The sequence below is a fragment of the Calidris pugnax genome, unplaced genomic scaffold, assembly GCF_001431845.1.
Source record: "Calidris pugnax isolate Ruff unplaced genomic scaffold, ASM143184v1 scaffold27, whole genome shotgun sequence".
Lineage (NCBI taxonomy): Eukaryota > Metazoa > Chordata > Aves > Charadriiformes > Scolopacidae > Calidris > Calidris pugnax.
The window spans coordinates 14,189,363-14,211,195 of NW_015090893.1; the positions used below are offsets into that span (position 1 = coordinate 14,189,363).

A 21,833-nucleotide genomic window follows, 5' to 3' on the forward strand; every position below is an offset into this window, starting at 1 on the left:
GATATTGCTGTGTCTGCAGCTCAGGGACCTGCCTGGTGGCTGTGAGTATGGTGGTGGAGTCCTGGTTTTCCTGGCTCTGGGCTTTGCACAGGTCCAAGTGCGTGCGGAGGTCTCCCTGCTACCATGGAGGCTGTTGCTGAGGAAGGGCCACCAGCCACTACTGGTTTGACTGCATTGTTTTGTCCTGAGGCTTCCCCTCGCCAGCTTTTCCAAAGAGATGACAGCAGCCTTTAGATCAGATTGACGAGGAAAACTTGGGTGACACCTTTAGCCTTTGCCAAAAGACCACCCGGCCCATCCCCAGACCCGAGCACAGCCCTGAAGTTGGAGCTTGGGTTTGCACGAGGGCACGCTGGAGCAGAGGAGAAGCAGATGTGCGGCCGCTGCGCCGATGGAAATGTGTTTCTCGTTGGGCAGAACCAGGCGCTTGGGGCTGGGATCCCTTGGGACTCTTCCCGAGCTGCCTTCTCCACAGTGAGGAGCATCTGGGCCGTGGAGCGGTTCCCCTCGGGTTGACGTGCTGTCAGTGCATCAGCGTGTCGGGGGGCATTTGTCCTCGTAAAAGCTGGAGGGGGGAGCAGAGGGCTTGGCCGTGCAGAGGGCTGATGCAGCGGGATTTGGGGCTGCTTACGTTAGCAGAGCGGGCAGCTGCATCTGGGCAGGAGGAAAAAAAAAAAAAAAGGAGAAAATGAGGAGCAGATGGAAGAGCCGAACTGGGAGTAGGCTTTTTGCAGCTGACCTTTCGGTGCAGGCGGATCTTCCCGTTATGTAGCTGTTTAATGGAGTCCAATAACACATAGAGGGGAGAAGCAGTGGTTGACGATGCTTGCTTTTTTAGCAGCCTTGCCCTCATCGCTTCTCCTGCTCTACACGGAGATGGTTTTATACTTGCCTTCAAACTACTCTTTCTACATGATATTTCTCCTCTTTTCCAATGAGATGCTGCATTTGTGGTTCACCAGAACCCGTTCCATTCCCCCCTCCCATCTACCAGCGAGGCCTTTTGAAGCCAAAGTCTCCGTTTCTTGAGAGTTTCATCTGCCTCTGCTGCTCTTCCCTCCCGAAGAATCAGTCTCTTCTACGCCGCTACGTGACATCCCAAATGAAGGGTTGTCAATTCAAGTGGGAAGAAACCAAAAGAATGAAGTTGATTAATGAGGGGAATGTGCATGTCTTCATTAATAAAAAGCAGAGCAGGGAAGAGACTTTGCAGGAAAAAAGTATGATATGAAACAGAGTTGTCTCCTATTTTATGAATTTTCCTTGGTATATTAGCATCTATTTTTACTTGAGCAGTGTTATTCATTTCATTCCTCCAGCATATAATGTTTGCCTTCTGAATTTTGTAAATCACTCATGTGTTGCCTGAAAGACTCCAGGCATCGTCCTGCCCGTTGCTCTTAACGGTGGGAACTCTTTGAGAATGTGGGGAGAAAAGGCCTTCAAGTTCTCCCTGCTTAGAAGTAATGCAGCTTGTTACTCAAAATTATTCAATATTGAGCAGTAGCATCCTTTTCTAATGACAGGTAATTACACCAATATAATAAGTTAATAGACTTATGGTAAAGAAGAGACACAACACAGGCATTGTGTTGCTCAATGCTGGCACACCTTTTGGGCAATAATTGCTCAGTCAAAATTAAATACTTTTCAACAGGTCATTTTCATGTATTTAAAGTCCACCTCACGCTAAGGAGCTGTTAGAGCTAAGCCGCTCAGCATCTTCAGAAACTTTATTTTGGGAGCCCTGCAGTGAGCTAATATCTTCCTTTGGCTACAGCATTGTAAATCCAGAGTTAGCCACTGAAGGCAGCTGTAATGCGTATAGCCGGAAATCAACTTGTAAGGATGATAAACTCTGGTTTTAATTAATTTTCAAGACATAAAGTGAAGCCAAATGTGGTTTTTTTTTTTTCCTGAGCCTGACGTCTGGGAGAGGGGCTGGAGGAGCACATGCGGAAGGGAAGTTGGTTCCTTGACTTGTAAGACCCCAGTGCAGGGAGCAGTGTGGCAGGGACTTTGATGGCAGCTCTAGATCTTGGCCATAACCAACAGGGATTGGGGTTTTCTCCCCTCAGCAATTAAGGATTTCAATTAGTGTAGATAACTTAGCAAGGGAAAGCCTGTGCAAGACTTTCGTGTGTTACCCACGGATGTATTATGAATTGCAGACAGGCTGATGGGTGAGAAATGAGGAACACGTGCCCAAGCCTGTTCCTGGTGGCAGCTCCTCCATCCCATTGTGGTCCCGCAGAGTTCACCAGAAAGCTCCAAGACATGCGCTTAGCCAGGCGTTTTGGAAATGGCGACACCAGAAAACCAGATGTGACATGAATAAGCTGCTTTTATGGGAGAACTGTAGCAGTAACTTGGAATTGGGCTGCCTGATGACTTGGTGAGTTGCCTCCATCTATGCAATTATCTCCAAGCCCTGCTTGGGCACGCTCCGGGTGCAGTCTGGAGAGTCACAGGAGAAGCTGCGCGTAGCTTGAGATTGCTCCGTGCCCAAACCAGAGCAACAAGCAGTGGTTTAACTCCTCAGGAGGGCTGCCAGAAATCCCATGTGAGAGATGGGAGACCACGCTACGTGGTCAGATCTCCTGGGCTGTAGGGAAGAGCGTGTGGATTTTAGACTTTTACTGTTTTTTCACAGTAGGCAGATGCTTTCCGTACCCTGGGTGGTAGCTCATGCACAGACACGGAGTGCCTGTACATTGCATGGGTGTTTTGGTTGGTTGTGCATGCACAGAATTAAAAATAAAAAAATTGTATTTAACATCTGGCATCGCTAGACTTTAGATATTTTTAAATACTGTGTCATGTGATCAGTATCCATCCCCAAAATGGAGGCTTTTGTTGGTAAGCTGGCTATTTAGTTTTCTCAGCTAGGTTCATCAAGGTCATAACTGTCATTTTGGGTTTGGTCCTGTGTTTGTTCTCTTGAGTATCTTTGCTCATAAATATTCAGACTTCAAGGAGAATCTCCTGTGAATGAAGTCCTCTGCACACATACTTCTCCCAGTAAGAGTCCAAAAGACAGAAGTAACAATTATTTATTTTACAAGGCAAACTTTGTAGTTCTAGTCTTTTTTCATTTTATTTTAATATCAGTTTTGTGGCCAATTCACGTAATTATCTGCCTAGAGGGGAAAAACTCTTTAATCAGGGAAAGCAGATCCAGCGTATTTTCCTGCTACGTCCGTTTACTGGCTCTCTGATGTGGAGACAACAATGATTTTGTAAAGACCAGCTCTTCGTGGCAGCAGTTTATTTTTCTTTTGATTTAGAGGTAATTCTTCCAGGGGGAAAATAAAAAGTTGTCTTGTATCCCACCCAGTAGAGGAATTGCAGATGCATTTGTTTATCTTTTGTGCTTCCAGTGTTCCTGGCCAGGGAGAGGAGAGGGCCTGGTGAAGGAGCAGATGAAAACAGCAAGAAGGACTTTTCTGTAGAGGCAGATTTCTGATACAGGACGTGAACGGCCTTTTGGGTGATGACTTGGACCCAGCTGGCCAGCTTATCCCAAGCTGGCTCACACAGAGGGGGAGGTTTGGAGAATGAGGGTGGATGGTGGAAAAGGTCCTTCACCACCCAAAGCCCGGTTGAAGCAGGGCTTTGGTTTCTGGCTTCTCGTGCTGCTTTTCCTCTGGTTCTCTGCTTTGGGTGCGAGTGCAGCTGGTGCATCCGCATCTTGGTTTCCAGTGCATTTGGGCACAGCTGTGTGGTACTGAGGCTTGGCTTGTAGGCAGAGAAAAACTGAGAAAAACCAAGAAGTTTGCTCATTAACCACAAAAGAGAGGTAATCCAAACAGCAGCTGTCAGCCAGGGATGGCACTGGTGGGGAAAGAATATAAAAGCAGTAAGAGGCTGGAAGCGTTTGCTTGAAATGTCGATATTCCTCCAAAACAATTGCTTACCAACTTCAAAACTGCATCCCCACCACAGAGGCCATCTCCTCTCTCATAGTTGGACATTAAACAAAAAATATCCAAAACTCAATTGGGCACCAAATGCTTGAAACAAACAGTTGCACAGAACACATGGAACTCATTTAAGCCTCAGAATTTTGGGGGAAGTCGGGGGACTCTTTCTTCCATAAAAGCACTTTGTTGTTTTGGAAGGAAACTGGTGCAATGTGACGCACAGATGAGTGAGCTCTTGCTTCTGAAATGGTGCTGAGCAGCAGATAAGCTGATCTGAGGTGCTGGGGCACTGCTTGCAGCAGTTGGCTGTGGTGACCCCTTCAGGAGGAGTGAATGAACCGGCTCTGGTTTGGCATTTCTTTGAGTCTTATTGGAGTAACCTCGCTCACAAACCCAAGTGGTGTGTCCCCTGCAGCTCCAGCACAGCGTTTGCTTTCCGCCTCTTTGGACCAGTCAGTGTTAAATTTGCTTCCAGGTGTTTTTCTTGAGCATCTTGGAGAAGGCATCCAGTAAAGCAAGGAGGAAGCTCTGCAAACGGATGGAAGGAGGTGCATCTTGTGTTTAAGGAAATGGTTAAAAAGTGCCTTATCTCCATAGCAAAGCCCAGGTGAATGTGATTGGCAACTCTGGAAAGAGCTGGGAACCCAAGTCCTCCAGCGAGCCCACACTGGTGATGCCAAGGAAGGGCTAAACAGTGGGCAGAGCCCAGCGCTGCCCCAGAAACGTTCTCAGGATAGGCTTTGTTGTTTTTTTTTTTCCTCAATTTTTTGAGTTGTTTTTGTTTCCCAAGGATTTCAGCCCCCTGTGCTGGGCCCTTGTGACAGGGACTGGCTGTGCGTGGCCGCCGGATGCCCTGCGTGGACCAGCCCAGCCTCCGAGGTGGCTGCTCCCTTGCAGAGCCCCGCAGTCTGGTTTGCATTATGGGTGAAGTTTTTAGCAAATTACTGCTCCTTTCTGCTCCGTTTCCATCAAAGAATGGGCTGAGGCCGCCCAGCAGTCTGAGGGCAGATCTTTTTCTTGGAATAGAGCACAGATTTGTGGGGTTTTTTTTGGTTTAGTTTGTTAACACACACTTGGCCCTTATCAGGCTGTGGCTCTGCCTGATACCTCTGTTGGAAGATTTATTGCTGTCAGCTTGGGCTGTGGGATGCAGTTCCAGCCCAGGAAAGGTTTCAGAAGAGCTTTTTGGGGGGTTTGATGATGTTGAGCCCCACTAGATGCTGTGGGCAGTGTCTGGGGGTGCACTTAGGTGATCTTTTTGGAAAGAAATCAGTGAGAGGGGTGAGAGCTGCCAGAGCTGGGGGATCAGCTCGCCCCACTAGCCAGAGCAGCCCCACTGAGATCCCCCCCAAAACTGGGGTCAGATATTAAATTCAGAGCTGCAGTTTGCAGGGAGATGGATTTGGGGGAACCCCTAATTACCCTCCCATGTAAAATGAAATAGGGTTTTGTAGCCAAAGGAGGAGAGCCTGGCTCTGATGCCATGCAGGATGGTGGCAACAAATGTGAGAGAGGAGGGAGGGAACCAAACCAGAAGATGGTTTCCCTTTAAACCTTCCAAAAAACCTCAGTGGCAGTGAATTGTGCTCTGAAATGTTGGACCCCCAGCTGTCTCCAGCCATGGGGTAATACACATGCATAGGCAACAGAGACCATGCCTGGGTTTCAGAGTCCTCTTGCACCTTGTGCTATACCACGTGTGGGGTTTGGTCAGTTGAGGGAAGTCAGATGAAAATGCTGTGTGACATCTTTTGTTACACGGGTGCCTCCTGCTGTGCTTTGAACCCAGAGATGTCCCAAATGGGAGCTGACACTGATAACAGTAATTTCTCTTACCTGCTGTTCTCTTGACAAATGTGCTAGTGAAGTCTGACATTTAAAGTAGTTTTTGATCCAGGAATACAGCTGAAGGGCTAAATAAATACCCGTGTCTGGCTAATCTTTTAGTTCTATGATATTTTGCCACCTTCTTGGAGAAGGCTGTAAATCAGCTGATACTTGCATGCAGAAAGCAGTGCTCTCGGTGCCTCGCTGTCCACCTCAGTTCGGATGCAGGGGCCATCAAGACTGATTTGGGGGTGGCAGCAGCTCTGGGAAGGTTCAAGTAGCCCCCGGGCTACCTGCCCCCGTGGCCTGGGGGGACCTGTCCTGATGGAGGTGCATCTCTTTGCCAAAAGGTATTAACTAAATCACCAAGGTTGGATTATTTAAAGCTTAACTCATGCAAAACGGAGACCTTGGTGAATGTCATATGTAAATAGTTTCTATGTTAAATCTGATAAAAGGTTATTTATCAGGACTCGTTTTAGAGCTCTGCACTTTTTAGTGGTTTTGAAAATAAGAAAAAAAAATTTTAACAAGGCATTTTATTGATTTACCCAGAAAATATGTTTAAAAGACCTGTATCCTGTATGGGGCAGCCAAACTAGTTAAGCTTCCCTCTTTTCAAATATTCTTTGCTTTGATTTTTTTAAACAAATATACTGATGTGTGGAATAACAAGTGTAAATTATTTTCCAAATCAAAACAATTAGTCTTACAAATATTTAAAAAGTCATGCCTCATCAACATCACTGTTTTGTGCTTATAAGAGAACTGCAGAAAGTATTTGCTTTTAAAAAAAGAAGAAAAACCTTTCACCTAGTAATGAAAAAGTAGTTTTTGGGTAATGCAGTCATGGACCGAAGGGGAATTTGCATTGGACAATGATGAAATAGCTTTTTTTTTTTTTTTTTTTCAAACAAAAAACCCCAAGAAATTATTAGCAAAGGATTGCTAATAATCATTTTCACGCTGAAAGAAAATTATTTATTTATAAGTGCAGGACTGTTCCCTTGTGCAGCAAATCCCATCCCAGTGAGACCATCCACACTATATATAGTTGACATGAAGCTATCGTGATTTTAATGATCTTAGTGCTTAAATATGACAGGTCCTGGTAGGAACGTTTCCGATGCTATGTCATGCTGCAGACTGACGCTATTTTGGGGTGTCACACTGGGGACCCCAGAGGTCAGGGCAGATGCAGAAGAAACTTCCCATGAAGAACTTTTCTGGGCTCACAGCCATTGCAGTCGGTGTGTGCGCAGGATAATTCCATGTATGACCAATTTCATATGTAGAGTCTGTCTCCAAACAGATATTTAAATGCTGTTATTTGGAAAGGCATGTTATTGCTGTAGTAGAGGTAGTATTGGATGGAGTAGAAACCTTTTTTTTTTTTTATAAGAGCTTCTGATCCTTCAGCACTGAGGACTTTACGGAGGGAAGAGGGGGTTGAGGTGACATCCCAGAGCCTTCTTGTGCTCTGTTCATTCGCAGTTAGTGAAAGTGGTTCTCAGCTGCTATTTAGAGGACTTGCATTTCATTTTGTAGTCCTCCTTCTCCCCTTTCCCTTCAGCTGGGAAGATCAGAGGAGCCACAGCGACCTGGCTGCCGTTCTCTGCTTTCCTTGTGACGGGGCTGGCAGGGCGTGCTTGGCTGCAGGTTTTGCTAGGGCTTTCTTCTCATACAACATTGTGCTGAGGAACTGCATGGCCAGCAGACCCTGTCCTGCTTGTGAAGATTTACAGCGTAGCCTATAGGAAAGGATGGTCCCTGCTCCCTGGCTGCTCTGCAGACCGCGCTGCCTAATGACCCAGGGCCCTGTGCAGGGATGCTAAAATATTGTCCTGCTCTTTTGTTCTGACACTTTCCTCTTTTTCAACTCTTAAGATTTTACTATTTTTTTGAAACCACGGAGACAGAGATTGAAGGCAGCCCTTTGAATTTGTTAAAAAATGACTGCAGGGTTCCTTCCGACCCCTGTGCTAATTTTTAGCAGAACAGGAAACATTAAAAATAACCATGAGAGAATATTTCCCAATTCAGAAGCATTGTCCTCTTAATAATCTTGGGCTTTGTTTTCACTAGATATTTTCGCTCCTTAAAATTCCTGTAAAGCTGCTAGAGCAAGTACATCCCTGCCAGCAGTGGTGATGGCACTGGAGGAGGAAGGCAGAGGGCCAGTTAGCCGGGCTGGCACCTGGGCTTGCTCTGAGCAGGGATAAGGGATGTACAGGGAAAACACTTATTATTTATTGGAAGAGCTTTTGCATGTGAGTCTGAGCTTACAAGCTCAGGGTTTTCCCACTTTGGTGGACCTAAAACTCTCTTCCCAAGCCTCCAGCTGCTTTCAGCATTGGCTGAATCTCATTTTTGCAATGACATTTTGGTGCTACATTTCAAGGCTTCTGAGCTTCTACTGTGAAACAAAACAAAACTATCAAAACTTGTTTTAAAACGTCTCTGAATGTAGCCCATTCTGCTGAAGCTGAAATGTTGCATGGCCAAACCAAGGCTTGCAGCAAGAGAGTATGATGCAGTAACAAGCTCTCTCTAGCCCCAATGTCTTGTCTGACTTGTGTCTGCATCCTCAGCATCATTGCATACAGATATATCATTAAATAATGTATCATGTATGTATACCATAAAATATATATTATATAAATAATATAATGTATTGGCCTGCACGAAATGCAGGCGGTCATTGATGGTGTTTGTGTCAGAAAATGAGATCTGAGTATATTACAGCTAGGATTGGGTCTGAAATCCACCTAACAATGTTGACTGGGACCATGTTAGTGTTGTCTTCCTCAATGCACCTGGTGGGTTTTGTGCTGCTTGGCTGGTGCAGTGATGGTTTTGGTCAGAACCATGTTTTGGGGGAAGTTGATTGAATTTTCTCTCTACCTTGTCTTAAAGCATCAGGTTTGTCCTAGGCAGACAGTTCATCCCCTCTGGATGTTGTGAGTGTTTCATTATGTGAAGAGTGATCACTGTGTGTGTGATTCGGAGCGAAAAGCTTGTAATTGAGAGCAGGCAAAGGCAGAAGTGAATTTTAGCCCTGGGTGAAAAGCACAGCATGAAGCCACTGCATGCTTTCTCCTACTTGAGCCCTGTAATGGGGTGTCCAAAAAGCTCTCCTTTTTTCTTATGCTTTGTGCTGATCATTGAAGAGGAAGTGATTCTTATTATTTTTTTTTTGGTGGTTTTTGACCAGGGTAATAGGGGTTGTTGTTTTCCTGTTCCTTAGTTATCAAATAAACTAAAGATTCCTTCATCTTTAATTAAAATGACATGGAGCAAATAAAAGACAGTAATGATCTCAACAGATGGGTGCTCCTGAAAGTTGCAGGCAATCAAGTGAGCAAGCCCAGATTTCAGATGTTCTCTCCTGCTATATACATGCAGTCCCCTAACCCTGCCTCTGCTCACGCAGACGTTTGGCTGAGAGGTAGAGCAGAGTCAATTAAATCTCCAGCCCAGACTAACAAAAGATTTAAAAGTCTGAGTTAGTCTTGTCCATTCAGCAGCACGGCTGGCCAAGAGCCTCTTGAAAACCCAATGGATATTGTTTCTCTCAAGCATTAAATGCTTTCCCTCAAACAAACATCCTTTGAATAGGCCATTGTTTTTCCTTCTGGATGTCCCTTTGTGGACTGATACAAGAATAGCTAGAAACTGATGAATTGGTATTGTAAATTTAAAAAAAAAAAAAAAAATCTCTGGGACTTCTACTCCCTTGAGAAGTTGAATGTGCTGCCAGTTCTCTGCTCAGGTCCCATATCTTGTCCTCTGGAGGTTAGAGAGCTGCATCGGGAGCTTCAGGGGAACCACCTCAAGCAGTCATAGTTTCAGGAAAGATGCTCTGTGGAACTGACACCTTTCCCAAGTGTTATAATGTCAGGAATTGAGGTGAGATAAAGTATGGAGGAGATATTAGGGGAAAAAGTAGTAGTTTGGTTGTAACCTGCAAGCCTTTGTGTTAACGGACACAGCTTCATTTATATTTATATTTTCATTACTGCTACATCGCAGTTGTGTACTGGTAGTTCCTTGTGAGAAGCAATGCTCATCATGTGAACAGTATAGCCTGTTTGGTGACTTCAGAAATCTCACATGTAAAGAAATCCCGGTTTATTTTCAGGTGATAAATTCAGGTCCCCAAGTCCTTATAACACAGGTACAGGCTGTCCAGGATTCAGCCGCCTGGATTTACCTTTATTTCCTAACAGAGCTGTGTGTCCCAGGGTTTCTTATTCCAAGCCCAGTCACCACAGCCCCTGCAGACTGATTTATTCCTTATTGATGGCCAGAGCTGTGAGCTGGAAGGATGCTATTTTTAATGCAGCCATTGGGCTTCTCTTACACATCTTTCTCTCGCTTTTGCTCGATTTCACTATCACAGATTTAAGCTGATTGAAAAAAGTCCACCCTAATCAGCTAAAAAATAAAGAATATTTTGATGCTTTATCATTGGACTTGATAGTCCAAACTACGTTTTCTTTGGTGGGCCCTCCAGGTTTACAGGGCTATAATGTGAGAAGATGCTGGGTAAAGTGGTAGAGTTTCAGCAAGTCCTTTTGATAAAACAAGTGGTTCAGGTCTGAGGTAGATGTGACTCACTCCCAGGACCTGCTCAGGTTAACCAAATCAGGCATATTTTACTGCTGCTCTTATAGGGTCTTTAAAAACCTCAGGGAGTCCCGAGCGCTGTGCCAGAGCAGTGTCACCCTGTCCCTGTCACTAATCCTGTCGCTTCCTCTCACGCTCCTTCGTACTCTGCAAATTGTTTGACGCCTCTCACTGTGCCCCTGTGAAACCTTCCTGCTGGATTGCATGGATGAAGGATTAGGTGTAGAAACAACATAGCCAAAGATTGTACTGTACGTAAGTAGAGCCTCTTTCAGAGCATGACTGACGCTGCTAGGCTGGCAAATTGATATTGTTGTTGTTAGTATTTCTTTTTTTAATAATACTGTCTTTTCCTTCCCTTTTCAGGGGCCTCTTGGCTTGGATGGCAAACCAGTAAGTAGCACCGAGTGCCAAATGTAATATGTTTTTATTCATGCTGCTCTGCAATAGAAAGGCAGAATCTCAACTATTACTTGTTTATTACTATATATATAACTGTTTAGGAAAATTATTCTGTGGTCTGTAACAAATACAAGTTAAAATTCTGAGCCAGGGCTGGCCGGCACAGCTAGAGGTGAGCTTCTCTTAACCCCTCATCTCATCTTGGCTGCTTCTCCCCGTCCTGCGCCAGCTCGGCTAGTGGAGACTTTGGCCATGGGTGACAGGCCAAAATTGGGAAATAAATTCCAGTAGAGCCTTGAAAGAAGCAAGAACAGTAATTGAGATTGTGTGCTCCTGGCGCTACAGAGTGGTATCATAAGAATAATCGTTCCTAAACTGGGTACATTTGCCTCTAAAGGAGCCCAGGTGGGAAGCGCTTGAGAGTGCCCCATGTCTATGAAATACTTTGTGTAATGGCCTGGACTTCACTTTATGAGCTGTTTGTTTGACTTTGGTTTTGCTCAGAAGCCCACTGGACACTCAGGTGCTCCAGTCTTTTCTTACTTTCTGGACTAAGACAGACTTTTTTTTATTTTTACGCCAGCTGAACCCTGGCCAGCTCTGATTCCCCTGGCTGGACGGACGCTGCAGGAGGTCGCAGCTCTGTATTTTGTGTCCAAATCCCTCTCTATTCCACCACGTTCACTAGAGGGCACCATTTGAAATCTTTTCAAGATCTGGTCCTAAATCAACTCTGATTTTCAAAGTGAGCAGAAGTCATTCAGTCTTTGCAATCGAAAAGTTACTCCAGATACTTACTGGGGAATGTTTTTTTAATAGCTGCGTGTTGCTGTGGTTGGTTTTTGTCCTACCCTTGAATACGACAAACGTGACTGAAAAGAAATCTAGAAATAAAGCATTAGAAAACTAAAAAGGATGGCCAGCTCGTACAGCTGTGCTCAGGGCTTAGCTTTGAATTAGCACAATTCAAAGGGGAGCAGCACAAACCCCAGCTCCTGTGCCCGCTGCCCTTGGCAGGCACGGGGATGCAAACGGCTGCGAGTTGTGCACTGGGCAGGAGCGAGACCTCTGGGTGAGAGGCAGGGAAAATCTCCACGAAAAAGCAAACTTATCAAACGGCCAAACTCGAACCAGACTGTTCATGATCTCTTCCATGAGAGCAAGGGGCCAGCAGCCTTGCTCAGAGCCAAATTAACAGCAGGAGGGATGCTGCGTGGGGATGCAGATGCTGCTGCTGTCGGCCTCTCTGCTGACCTTCCCCACTGCACCCCACCAGGTCCCCCTTCAGCAAACACCGTGAGTTGGGCTGAACCCCAAGATTCAGTATTTTTCTGTGCTGGAAGGAGGATGTGGAGCAGGCACATCAAAGCCTGGCTCTGCGGCTTCTCTTTGGGGCTGCAGCGTGTCTCTGCCCGTCCGTCTTACAGAAAGCCGCTCAGAGGGAAGATGACTTATGTCTTCAGCAAATAGGCCAAAGAAAGCAGCCCATCCTCCTTGTTTATTTCAAACAGATGTATAATTGTTGTAATGATATGCTGAGCATGTGTTTTTCTAGAAGTGATTTAATACTTCAAGAAATCTCTTGCATCTATTTGGAGTCACGTGTTTGCGAGCGGCTCTCATGCTGCCTGCCCTGTCCCGGTCCTTCTCTGCTCCTCTGTCCTGGCAAGACCAGGCCGGACCTCATTGGTGCTTTTTGGTAGTGTGCTGCTCATGTGAAGCAGTGTATAACTTAAAATAGTAGCATGTATAACTTAAAATAATTGTGAATGTGGCTCAGGTTTGTAACTGATGGCTGCTGTCTCCTTGGTTTTGATGATGTGTGCATTGACAATTCTGCTGTTTCTTGACTCGGATCCTTCTTATGTATTCCCAGGGACCTCCAGGACCAAAGGGGGAAAAGGTAAAGACTGCATGAATGTGGGGAAGCAGCTGTATATCCTCCTTCTGCTGTAATTCTTTCAGTTCAGGTTAGCCTAATATGCCAGCATTACATTACCACTGGGATTTGTTGGGATGTGAAGCTGTGACAGCAGGTTCTCAGGTTGCTCTTGGAAAAGCCCGAAGAAGGGGAGGATGGAAAGAATTTGCACAAATGTATGAGGAATAAATTTGATCTTAAGGGTCATCCATGCTGTTGGGTTCCTGGTAACCCCCTCAGGGTCAGGAGAGTGGCACAGCTCTCTCCTTGCTTTCCTCCAAGAGCGAGGCTGTGGCCTCCATTGCTCTGTTTGCATGACATCCTCCCACGACCAAAGAAGGTCATTGCTGTACTGAAAGTGATGTTAATCCCCGCATGTGTAGGACATAAGCAGTTGCTAAGGGAGCCTTAGAGTTGGAAACAATCCTCTATTTCTGATTTATTATCTGTTTCATCGCCTGCCAGGGCAGAATCATTCCCTATTGTGTTGTCTCAAGCCCTTCTCCTCCCTGGTTTTGAATACGTTAAGCAATAGGACTCTTGCCACTTCCCTTGTGTGCTGTTCCTGTGTCCAGCTGACCCTGCGCTCGGTCCTTCGTGGTTGAAATGTGAACTCTAATAGCTGACCCTTGCTGTTTTGCCTGACGCACAGGGTGAAGCAGGGGACATCGGCCCGAGGGTAAGTAGTGACACAGCACGTTGATTTATTCTAAAATCTGGTTGGGTTGGTCACTGCACTAAACAAGGCTTTGTGCAGCTTTGTTGCTGCAAACTGAGGTATGGTAAAACTTCTGGAAACATTTAATTTTGCCATTGAAGCTCTTTGTGGTGTGGTTTTCCTAACTTTGACTACAGGGAAAACAAGACTTGAAGACCTTTGGGTACCTCATGAAGGGTTTCGCTTTTACTGAGCTTTTCTATCCCCGATTCCCTCTTCTAGTGTCAGAGACAGACTCCGTGTTTCTTATTAAGCTGTGCTCCTTGTTTGTTGGCATTGGAGCACCAGTACATGGTGGTAAGACCTGGTGTCCCAAGGAAAGGCCCGGCATGGTGTTGTGCAGGATGGAAAGTTCCTGAGCTCCCCACCTGGGAGCGTAGGCTGCCTTTGATTGAAAATAAAGGGTTTAAAGTAACTGTACAATGAAGGAAAAATCTTTTGGCTATGGCAGCGGTAACATGAAGTCTCCCATGTTGGGGATGAGATGGAAGGGCTCAACATGAGGTCTGTGATATTTCTTAGGTGGGCTCTGTCACAGTAATGGAGATGTGGTTGGCTGTGGGTTATGGGCACATGCTGGAAACCCCGCAGTTGAGGTGCAGGAGCTGGCAGCCAAGAGTTGGCTGATACATTTAGATGCCATTGCTGGAAACGTAGCCAGGACCTCAGTGGTTAATGTTGGGAAGAGACGCCTCGGAGTCATTTTTCTTTTTCCCCTAGAGGCTGTTAAGTCACTTTTTGAAGTTGGTGCCACTTTTTGAAGCAGCTCTCAAATGCCTTGAGCTCCTTTGGAAATGTCACCCTCGGGGTTCAAGAGCCCCTAAAATTTCTCCAATAGATTTGTGCCCTGCGTGGCTAAGGAGGGGCTCGGAGTAAAGTCTAAACCTTAAATGCCCACCCCTGTACTCAGAACAGGCTTCAAGAGGTGATTCAGTGGCACACGGGCGTGAGTTTTCACTCCTTGGTCGGGGCTATGGATGACTTTGGGGCTGACGACTAGGGCGATGCTGGAGGAGATGTTCAGGTGCCAAAGCCCAGTGGTTTGTGCTGCTGGATAATGCAGGAACCTACCTCCTGACACAGCTCCTCTTTGCCCTGTGGGAGATTCCCTGGGACCAGGCTCCTTCTGGACTCACAGGGACATGTGCCAGCCCCCAAGGTAACACTTGCCCTATGTTTTAATCTACCATTAAAAATATGTGCCTTTTTTCCCTCTTCATCTGCTTTTGTCTGGATTTTGCTTTACTTCTAGGTTTATTAATGTCTTTTTGCACAAGAGTAAGAAAAAGGCTTAGAAACAATTTGGGAGGAAAGGAGTAGAAACAAGCCTGGCAGAAGCTTGCACAAGTAGGTCTAGCAACTGGTGCCTGGCTTTGAAAATAGCTTCGTCTGTGTCTCCAGACATTTGGGTTGTGGATGGGATACGAAACTTCTCAATACCATCTGGCCCAGATTATTTTTTATTTCTTAATTTGATCTATCTTCTTCCTCCGGTTTCAGCGGTGGCTTTGTTTAACTGATTTTGAAAGATGTGTCGCAGCAAGTCATCGCATCAACAGGAGGATAAATAACTAGGAATATATCCAGTGCTGCCTCCCTCGTAAATGTGTGTGTCGATGGGAGGTGGAGTGGGGATAGTGTGTGTCAGTGAACGCAGAAATATTATCGTTAGGAATGATAGATTAAAAGAGAGTAATGCTTGGGGCGGCTTTGGAGAGACTGTCTGCAGTGGAAGTGGGATGAAGGCAATTAAGGGCTGAGCTACTGAATATGCTCGTGTCTGCGCTGCTTCTTTTTCTGTCTCTAATAAACACCTGCTGCCAGTGTGGATAAAAAAAAAGAGGTTATTGCACATGGGAGTGTGTTGAATGCAGATGCTGGAGGGTGATTTGGGACTAGTGCTTGCAAATGGCATTGAGGAGGCGGTTGCACGGCCTCACCAGAGCAGGACAGGGAATAAACAGACTCAAATATAGTGACAAAATGTGTGTAAGTGTAGGGACAGGAGGAAACAATGAGCAGGTACCCTTTGCTCTGGGAGGAGAGAAGGTTTCAAAGCAGGGTGCTGCCAAGGCTGGGACTGCTGTGCCCTGATATTTGTGCTTGTACTTCTCTCTTAAAATTGCCTCACCTCTAAAAAGGGCTGTTTTTCTAAGCCAGCCTGGCTCCCTGAGCCGGCGCTGGGGTGACCGCTCTGGATTTATTACCTTCGCTTGGGCGATCTTGTTCTTACCGACAGTTCAGCTGTTTAGACAGATGTGAGGATGGATGAATTTTTGCACATCTGGGAGGGCGGATGCACAGGGCGTGTGGCAGCAGCACTGGGGTGCTCTGGAGAGGGAGAAAAGGGGCTTCAACTTGTGAGAGAAATGCTCTTGTCTCCAGCGGCAGCACGTTCCTGCTCAACAGCCAGCGCCGATGGGGATGGCACCAGTAATGTCTGCACCTGCATCTGGAGCTTCTGTGGGACTAATTGCTGGTGTGGCTGAGCTGAATTTGTAGCAACAGCTGGAGTTTTGGTTGCAGATAGAAAAGCAGTTTTTTCTCTTACGTTCTGCTAAAAGTGTTTGCCAAGCTCACGTTGCAGATACAAGCTCAGCACAGAAAGCATCCTGTAGGGCTCACAGTGACCATCAACAGAGACACCTATGAATACTTTTATTTTGCACTTTTTTGTTTTTATTTTGGTCTTATTTTGGAGCATTATGTTGAAACGACTAAATCAAGTACTCTAAAGCTGGAAATTGACGGCATTCAAGGTTTCTGTGCTCTAAGACTGGATTGTGGCCAGTCCCTCGTGACCAGATGCATTGGGAGAGTGTGAATGTGGAGCAGGAATGTTTAACTCTGTCACACTTAACTGCACTCCTGGAACCTGGTTATGCATGCCCTGAACGTTTCTTTGGGCAGAGATGGTGTCTCTGTATTTAATAGCCCTCGGGGCTGTTCACCATTGATGGTCCCATCATTAACAGGAATGGTTTAAAATTAAACGTGCGACGGCTGGATTTGGTAGGATACAGCGTGTTTGGCCTCCAAGTAAATGCAAATTGTCATTTCCCATGGAAACAGGTAGGGCTGGGCTTGGAAGATGTGTGCTTGGATGGTGCTCAGCTGTCTGAGGGGGAAGAAAAATGTTTCAGTTCCTGTCTTGCTCCTTGGGCTTTCCTAAACATCCCACTTAATTCTCTTGTGTATCTTCATGCCCATAAGAAGCCATAAAACTAGGTCCTTTGTGTCTACCACAAACCCCTTTGGTCTCGGTAGAGCCTTTCTGGTGGTTTCTCTAGTCTCTGGAGGGCCTGGCTGAGCGCAAGGGCTCTGTGTCCTCATTAATTTCAATGTGGCATCATCTTGGTTTTTGAAAATCTCAGGATTTCAGCATTGTTCCTCCCCAAAAATGGCTGTATTCAAGCAAGGGCTGAGCTAAAGCTTCTCTCCGCAGCTTGAAAGAAAAGTTACTGGGGGATGGCTTTATTTTCCAGGGTTGATTAGTTGTTTTTCAATCTGACTTTGCTTCCCCCCCCCCTTTCTGAGATGACTGTTAGAGTGCTCAGTGTACCTGCACACGCCTGCTGTTAAGCCTGTCCTGGGAGGCTGGGCAGGAGGTGGGCTTATCTATGCAATATTTACCCCAAAATTGAGGTTTGGGGGTGTACCTGCACACGCCTGTCCTGGGAGGCTGGGCAGGAGGTGGGCTTATCTATGCAATATTTACCCCAAAATTGAGGTTTGGGCTTATCTGTTATTTGTGTGAAAGGTTTAAAAGCTCCCTGGGCAATTTGGACAAGAGGCTGGTTCCTTAGAAATCTTCCCAAATCCTCAAGGAGGATGTGCTGTGTGTTCCCACGGGGCTTCTTGTGGTTTTCCTGCATCCCTTGGGTCATCCTGTGGACATGTGCAGGGATGGAGGGGGAAAGGGAGACACAAGCAGTGTCCTGAGAAAGGAAATGTCTTACTGCTTCTCCCTAGATAGATAAGTGGAAAGGCTAAAAGACAATAGCAATGACTACTGACACGGTGTGAATACATTGGGTTTGCATCATGTAAATCTGAGAGATTTATCTGCATTTTGCAGGCTGGGGAATACATCAGAATTCATTTTAGCCCCTGAAAAAAAAAATTATAATATTTGGTCTCAGGAGAAATGCTGGGATATATCCCCTGTGGGATTTACTGGAATAATGCTCTTTATTCTGCAGAAAGCCCTGCAGTCGGGGAATCCTTTGTACCCCAGCTGCTTTGAATGTTCTATTGTGCAGCAAAGTAATGAAGAGATACTTGTTTTCCTCCATTTACTGCTTACCAAGCTCCAATGAATCCAGAACGTTAAAACAACCACTGCTGGCTACCTAGATTATTTCTTCCTCCTGCATCAATTAATTATGAAGGAAAAATTGTTATATGTTGTTACAGCCTTTAAAACTTGCTCTTCTGCTGTGCTTTCGTCTTAAATTCTTGCTCTTCCTTCTTCTGCCTCCCACTTTCTTTACCTGCCTAGATGGTTTTTCCCCGGCTCAATCATGGATTTCTGGCTAACGATCAGCTTGCTTTTAGCCGGCGAGTGCTCAAGGTAGATGTGTGGGCTCTGTGGCTGCTGGTTTGCTGTGATTCTTTTTATTGCTTTCATTTCTTTCTGTCTGTGCGCTATTGCTATTTTAACTTGTTGCTACCGTGGCTATGTTCAGAGGTGCTTGTTGAGACCACGCTTGAGTGCAATCCCTTTGGAATTTAGGGAGAGTGTTGTCAAAGCAGAGAGATGTAAAAGTGATGGGTTTTAGCATTTGGTCCTTTGTGAGAACTGGGAGTCAAGCAACAGAGTCCTATAAATGTTCATGTGAACAGTGCTGGTGTTATAAAATAAAATGCACTAAAACTGGGGTTTTCTAAATCCTCCTACTCTCAACGTGACGTTTTAATTAGGCAAAATTCAGTGGGAGACTCTGGACTTGACCTAATTGGATGCAGTGTTCAGCATTTGCAATAGGATTTTTTCAAAAACCACGCAAGAGATTTAGGAGCACAGATCTTGTTGAAAGGCCGTGGGATTTGTGCTGCTAAGTCACTTAAGGACTTCTGAAAATCCCACACTTGTCCCTGATTTGAGGGTGGACCACATATTAAACACAGGCACAGTACTGCCTCAGTGGTAACCCTTCCAGATGTTGCTAAAAGATTTATGAGATGGCCTTTCCGTGAGGTTTTCCATTGTGCAGCCGCATGGATGTGCCCGGCCACAGCCCCGGGGCTGGGCTGCGGTGGCCAGTGGTGGGTCAGGAGCAGATAACTGGGTGGTGGAGCCCCATGGGGTGTTCCCCTCCAGAGCAAGCACCCACCAACCCTTCCCAGTCACACCAAGATACAGCTGCTGCTTTTTTCTTTGCATCCAAGGGTGTGAGCTACACTGGATGTTGATGTATGACCATGGCTGTATTTAAAGAATACTACTAAGTGCTACTTTTTTTTGTGTATGTGTGTGGTGCACTGAGCTATAGAAGTGTGTGCATGCTCCATGCCAGCATGTTGTTGGGTCTGGGTTATTTCTGGGTGCTGCTGAATTGGTGGTTTCCATGCAGACAGTCACTGGGCAAGGGCTTAATGAGATAAAAACTCATTGGAAGGCATTGAGCAAAATCCTGGTTAAGGAACCAGACCCAAAGGGCATGAAGCGGCCGTGAGCTTCCAGCCTTCCCAATTGGCAGCTGTAATTAAATTCCTCTGGAATGGCTCAGGGATGCAGTGCATGTGTCATGGCCACCACTTGCCAACACTGCTTCATCTCACCATGTCTGTGTGAACTTCTTCCAGGGCGATCAAGGTCGAGATGGAGCCACTGGCCCCCCTGGTCCACCAGGACCCCCAGGTGCCCGGGGGCCTCCTGGTGACACAGGAAAAGATGGCCCAAGAGGACCTCCAGGCCCCCCTGTAAGGACGGGAGATGTGCAGCGAGCACATGCTGGGCAGTTCCCACCCCCGTGAGGGAGAGGAAGGTGAAGGGTGTCCCTTTCCCTGGTACTGCCACCCAAGTGCTGGGTCCCCATCCTGGCCCAGCCGTTGGGCTCTGATGGTCAACCAAACCATGACACGGCTCATACAGCAAAGCTTTGGGGTGTAGGGCCAATGGAGCAGGAGAGGACCTTCCATCTTCAGTTTTTGGAGCAAAGAGCTGGACCTGGAGCATGTATTTATGGGTGCTGGTTGTAACTCAGAGAGCCCAGAGGAGAGCTCTTCCCTGATCTGTAGGCTTCAGGTGACTTGTTGCGAATCTCCAGCTCACTGGCAATTCATTTAATAAAAAAATAGGCTGCAACACAATACAATTAAATGTCCTAATTATTGCTGAGCGTTTTGGAGAATGAGAGATAATAGTTTCGATGTTGGCCTTTTTATTTTTGCAGGGTTTCAAAGGCGAGCCGGGAGAGGACGGCCTCGTGGTTAGTATTGTCCAGCAGCATCCATGTGTGTGTGTCCCTCACCCACCTGGCTCTACATCGCTCTTCAGCTCACTGCAGCAAGTGGCTTTGTGTCATTGCTTATGGGGAAACCCATGGGAAATTATGGATGCCCTAAAATGTCCAAGGGTACCTGTGCCCTGGGCAGAAAAGGGGCCAGTCTTTTCCCCCTGGGCTTCTCCAAAGGGATGTGCTGCTCCTGTATCCCCTCTTCTGCCCCTCTGAAGCCTCCTGGCATTGTACCTCCAGTTCACTAAGGCCGAGGTTGGGTTTTAAAAGTGCTTATTATACATTAAAATATACAAGCCACAAAAGAAAATTTATTATTTACTGGGAGCACAAAGAACTTACAGCTGTATTTGTAAGGGAAATTGGCATCTGTGTCTTTTTTTTTTTTTTTTTTTTTGGAATATTATCTGTGTCTTTTTTTTTTTTTTTTATTGGAATTGAAGTACTCTTGAAAATTTTTTTATCCTGTTATACTCTATTGTCATATTGAAGTACTCTTGAAAATTTTTTTTTATCCTGTTATACTCTATTGTCATATAAATATACCAACTACTCTTATATTCAACAGGGTGCCAGGGGACCTCCAGGACTGAAGGTGGGTAACAAGTATTTATAAACTTATCTGTCTAATTTTAACACAAATCCTTGAAATATTGCTGTGTTGGGGGTGTGGAGATGAAAATACATATTTCACACTGGGCTTGTACTCATCTGTATTGATCAGATAATAGAATTTCAAAGGTATCAAATTAGCCGTTGACTTGGAGCTGCAAATGTCTGACTGGATGTGTTACCTACACAGAAAGCACAACCATTTTCCATGTTAAAACCTTGAAATGGGGCTGATTGACTTGGAGCTGCAAATGTCTGACAATGTGTTACCTACACAGAAAGCACAACCATTTTCCATGTTAAAACCTTGAAATGGGGCTGGAAGCTGGTGTGCTGCGGGAACGTGCTTTCTTATGTTGAGGGGTGGTGGGATAAAGACGACCAACACAACCCAAGTATTTTAACTTTACAATTAATTTTGAGTATCCTTACAACTGTTCTTATTTTTTGTTCTATCCTTAAACTTCTTTCTTCTCGTGTGTGTTGCTGTTGAAGGGGGAGCCTGGCATCCAAGGGAAAAAGGTAAAACAGTAGTGGTTTTTTGTTTGGGTTTTTTTTTTTCTTTGCTCTGTGCTTGACTGGGGAAACCATTGCCAGAGACTGATGGAGAAGCCATCTCCATGGATGTCCATACCAAGCCCGTCCTCATGTTCACTGGGGTTTCTTGCACATGCGACCGTGAAGCACAGACACGGCTGTGCCTGCAGCCTGGTTTTCATTACCACATGCAAGCCAGAAGCTGCAATCACATCTGCCCAATAGACAAAGAATAAAATAGCAAATACCAAACAAAGCAGTAGGTCTTGAGCCCTTTTGCTCCAATAATTCAAGCAGGACTGAGAAGCGCCTGGAGGCTGTTATTTGCCCAGGGACCCTTGGGATGGGCTTGAGATTCCTGGGATGGGCATCCCTGCACAGCACCTGGGTCTCGTGGGGATTGCCCACTCCGTAAGGACAGGCACCCTGCTTGGGCTGGGCATTGAAAACTGCAGGAGATTCACGTGTCCGAGCTCTCCACGTTTTCTTTTGGCAGTGCCATCAAGGAGTGGATAAATCACTGCCTTTAACTGGAGCCAAAGCACTGACAGGGCCCCAGTCTTTCCCTCTTACTGCCCTGCCCCAAAACAGACATGGACATGGGTGTTTTTTCAGGCCAGAACTTGGCTTAAAAATTTCGTAACTGACCAGTAAAATTAACCACTTCAGCTCCTATGAGGTGATTTTACTCCAGGAGAACAATGAAGCGTGACAAGTGAAACAAGAAGATCTGTTGGCAGATGGGTGTGCTGGTGACTTGTCGTGAAGTGCATGAGGATGGGATGGCAGCTTGCAAGAAGTCT

General features: G+C 45.9%; 1 protein-coding gene across 1 annotated transcript in view; it reads left to right on the top strand.

Annotated features, from left to right (window-relative positions):
- COL23A1 (collagen, type XXIII, alpha 1) overlaps positions 1–21,833 on the top strand; it is a 186,443-nt gene that overhangs the window by 148,642 nt on the left and 15,968 nt on the right. The window contains exons 6-13 of the mRNA XM_014947856.1: positions 10,746–10,772; positions 12,658–12,684; positions 13,355–13,381; positions 17,922–17,993; positions 19,229–19,345; positions 19,819–19,854; positions 20,450–20,476; positions 20,989–21,015. Coding sequence (XP_014803342.1) covers positions 10,746–10,772; positions 12,658–12,684; positions 13,355–13,381; positions 17,922–17,993; positions 19,229–19,345; positions 19,819–19,854; positions 20,450–20,476; positions 20,989–21,015 — 360 coding nt within the window. The remainder of the gene's footprint in view (positions 1–10,745; positions 10,773–12,657; positions 12,685–13,354; positions 13,382–17,921; positions 17,994–19,228; positions 19,346–19,818; positions 19,855–20,449; positions 20,477–20,988; positions 21,016–21,833) is intronic.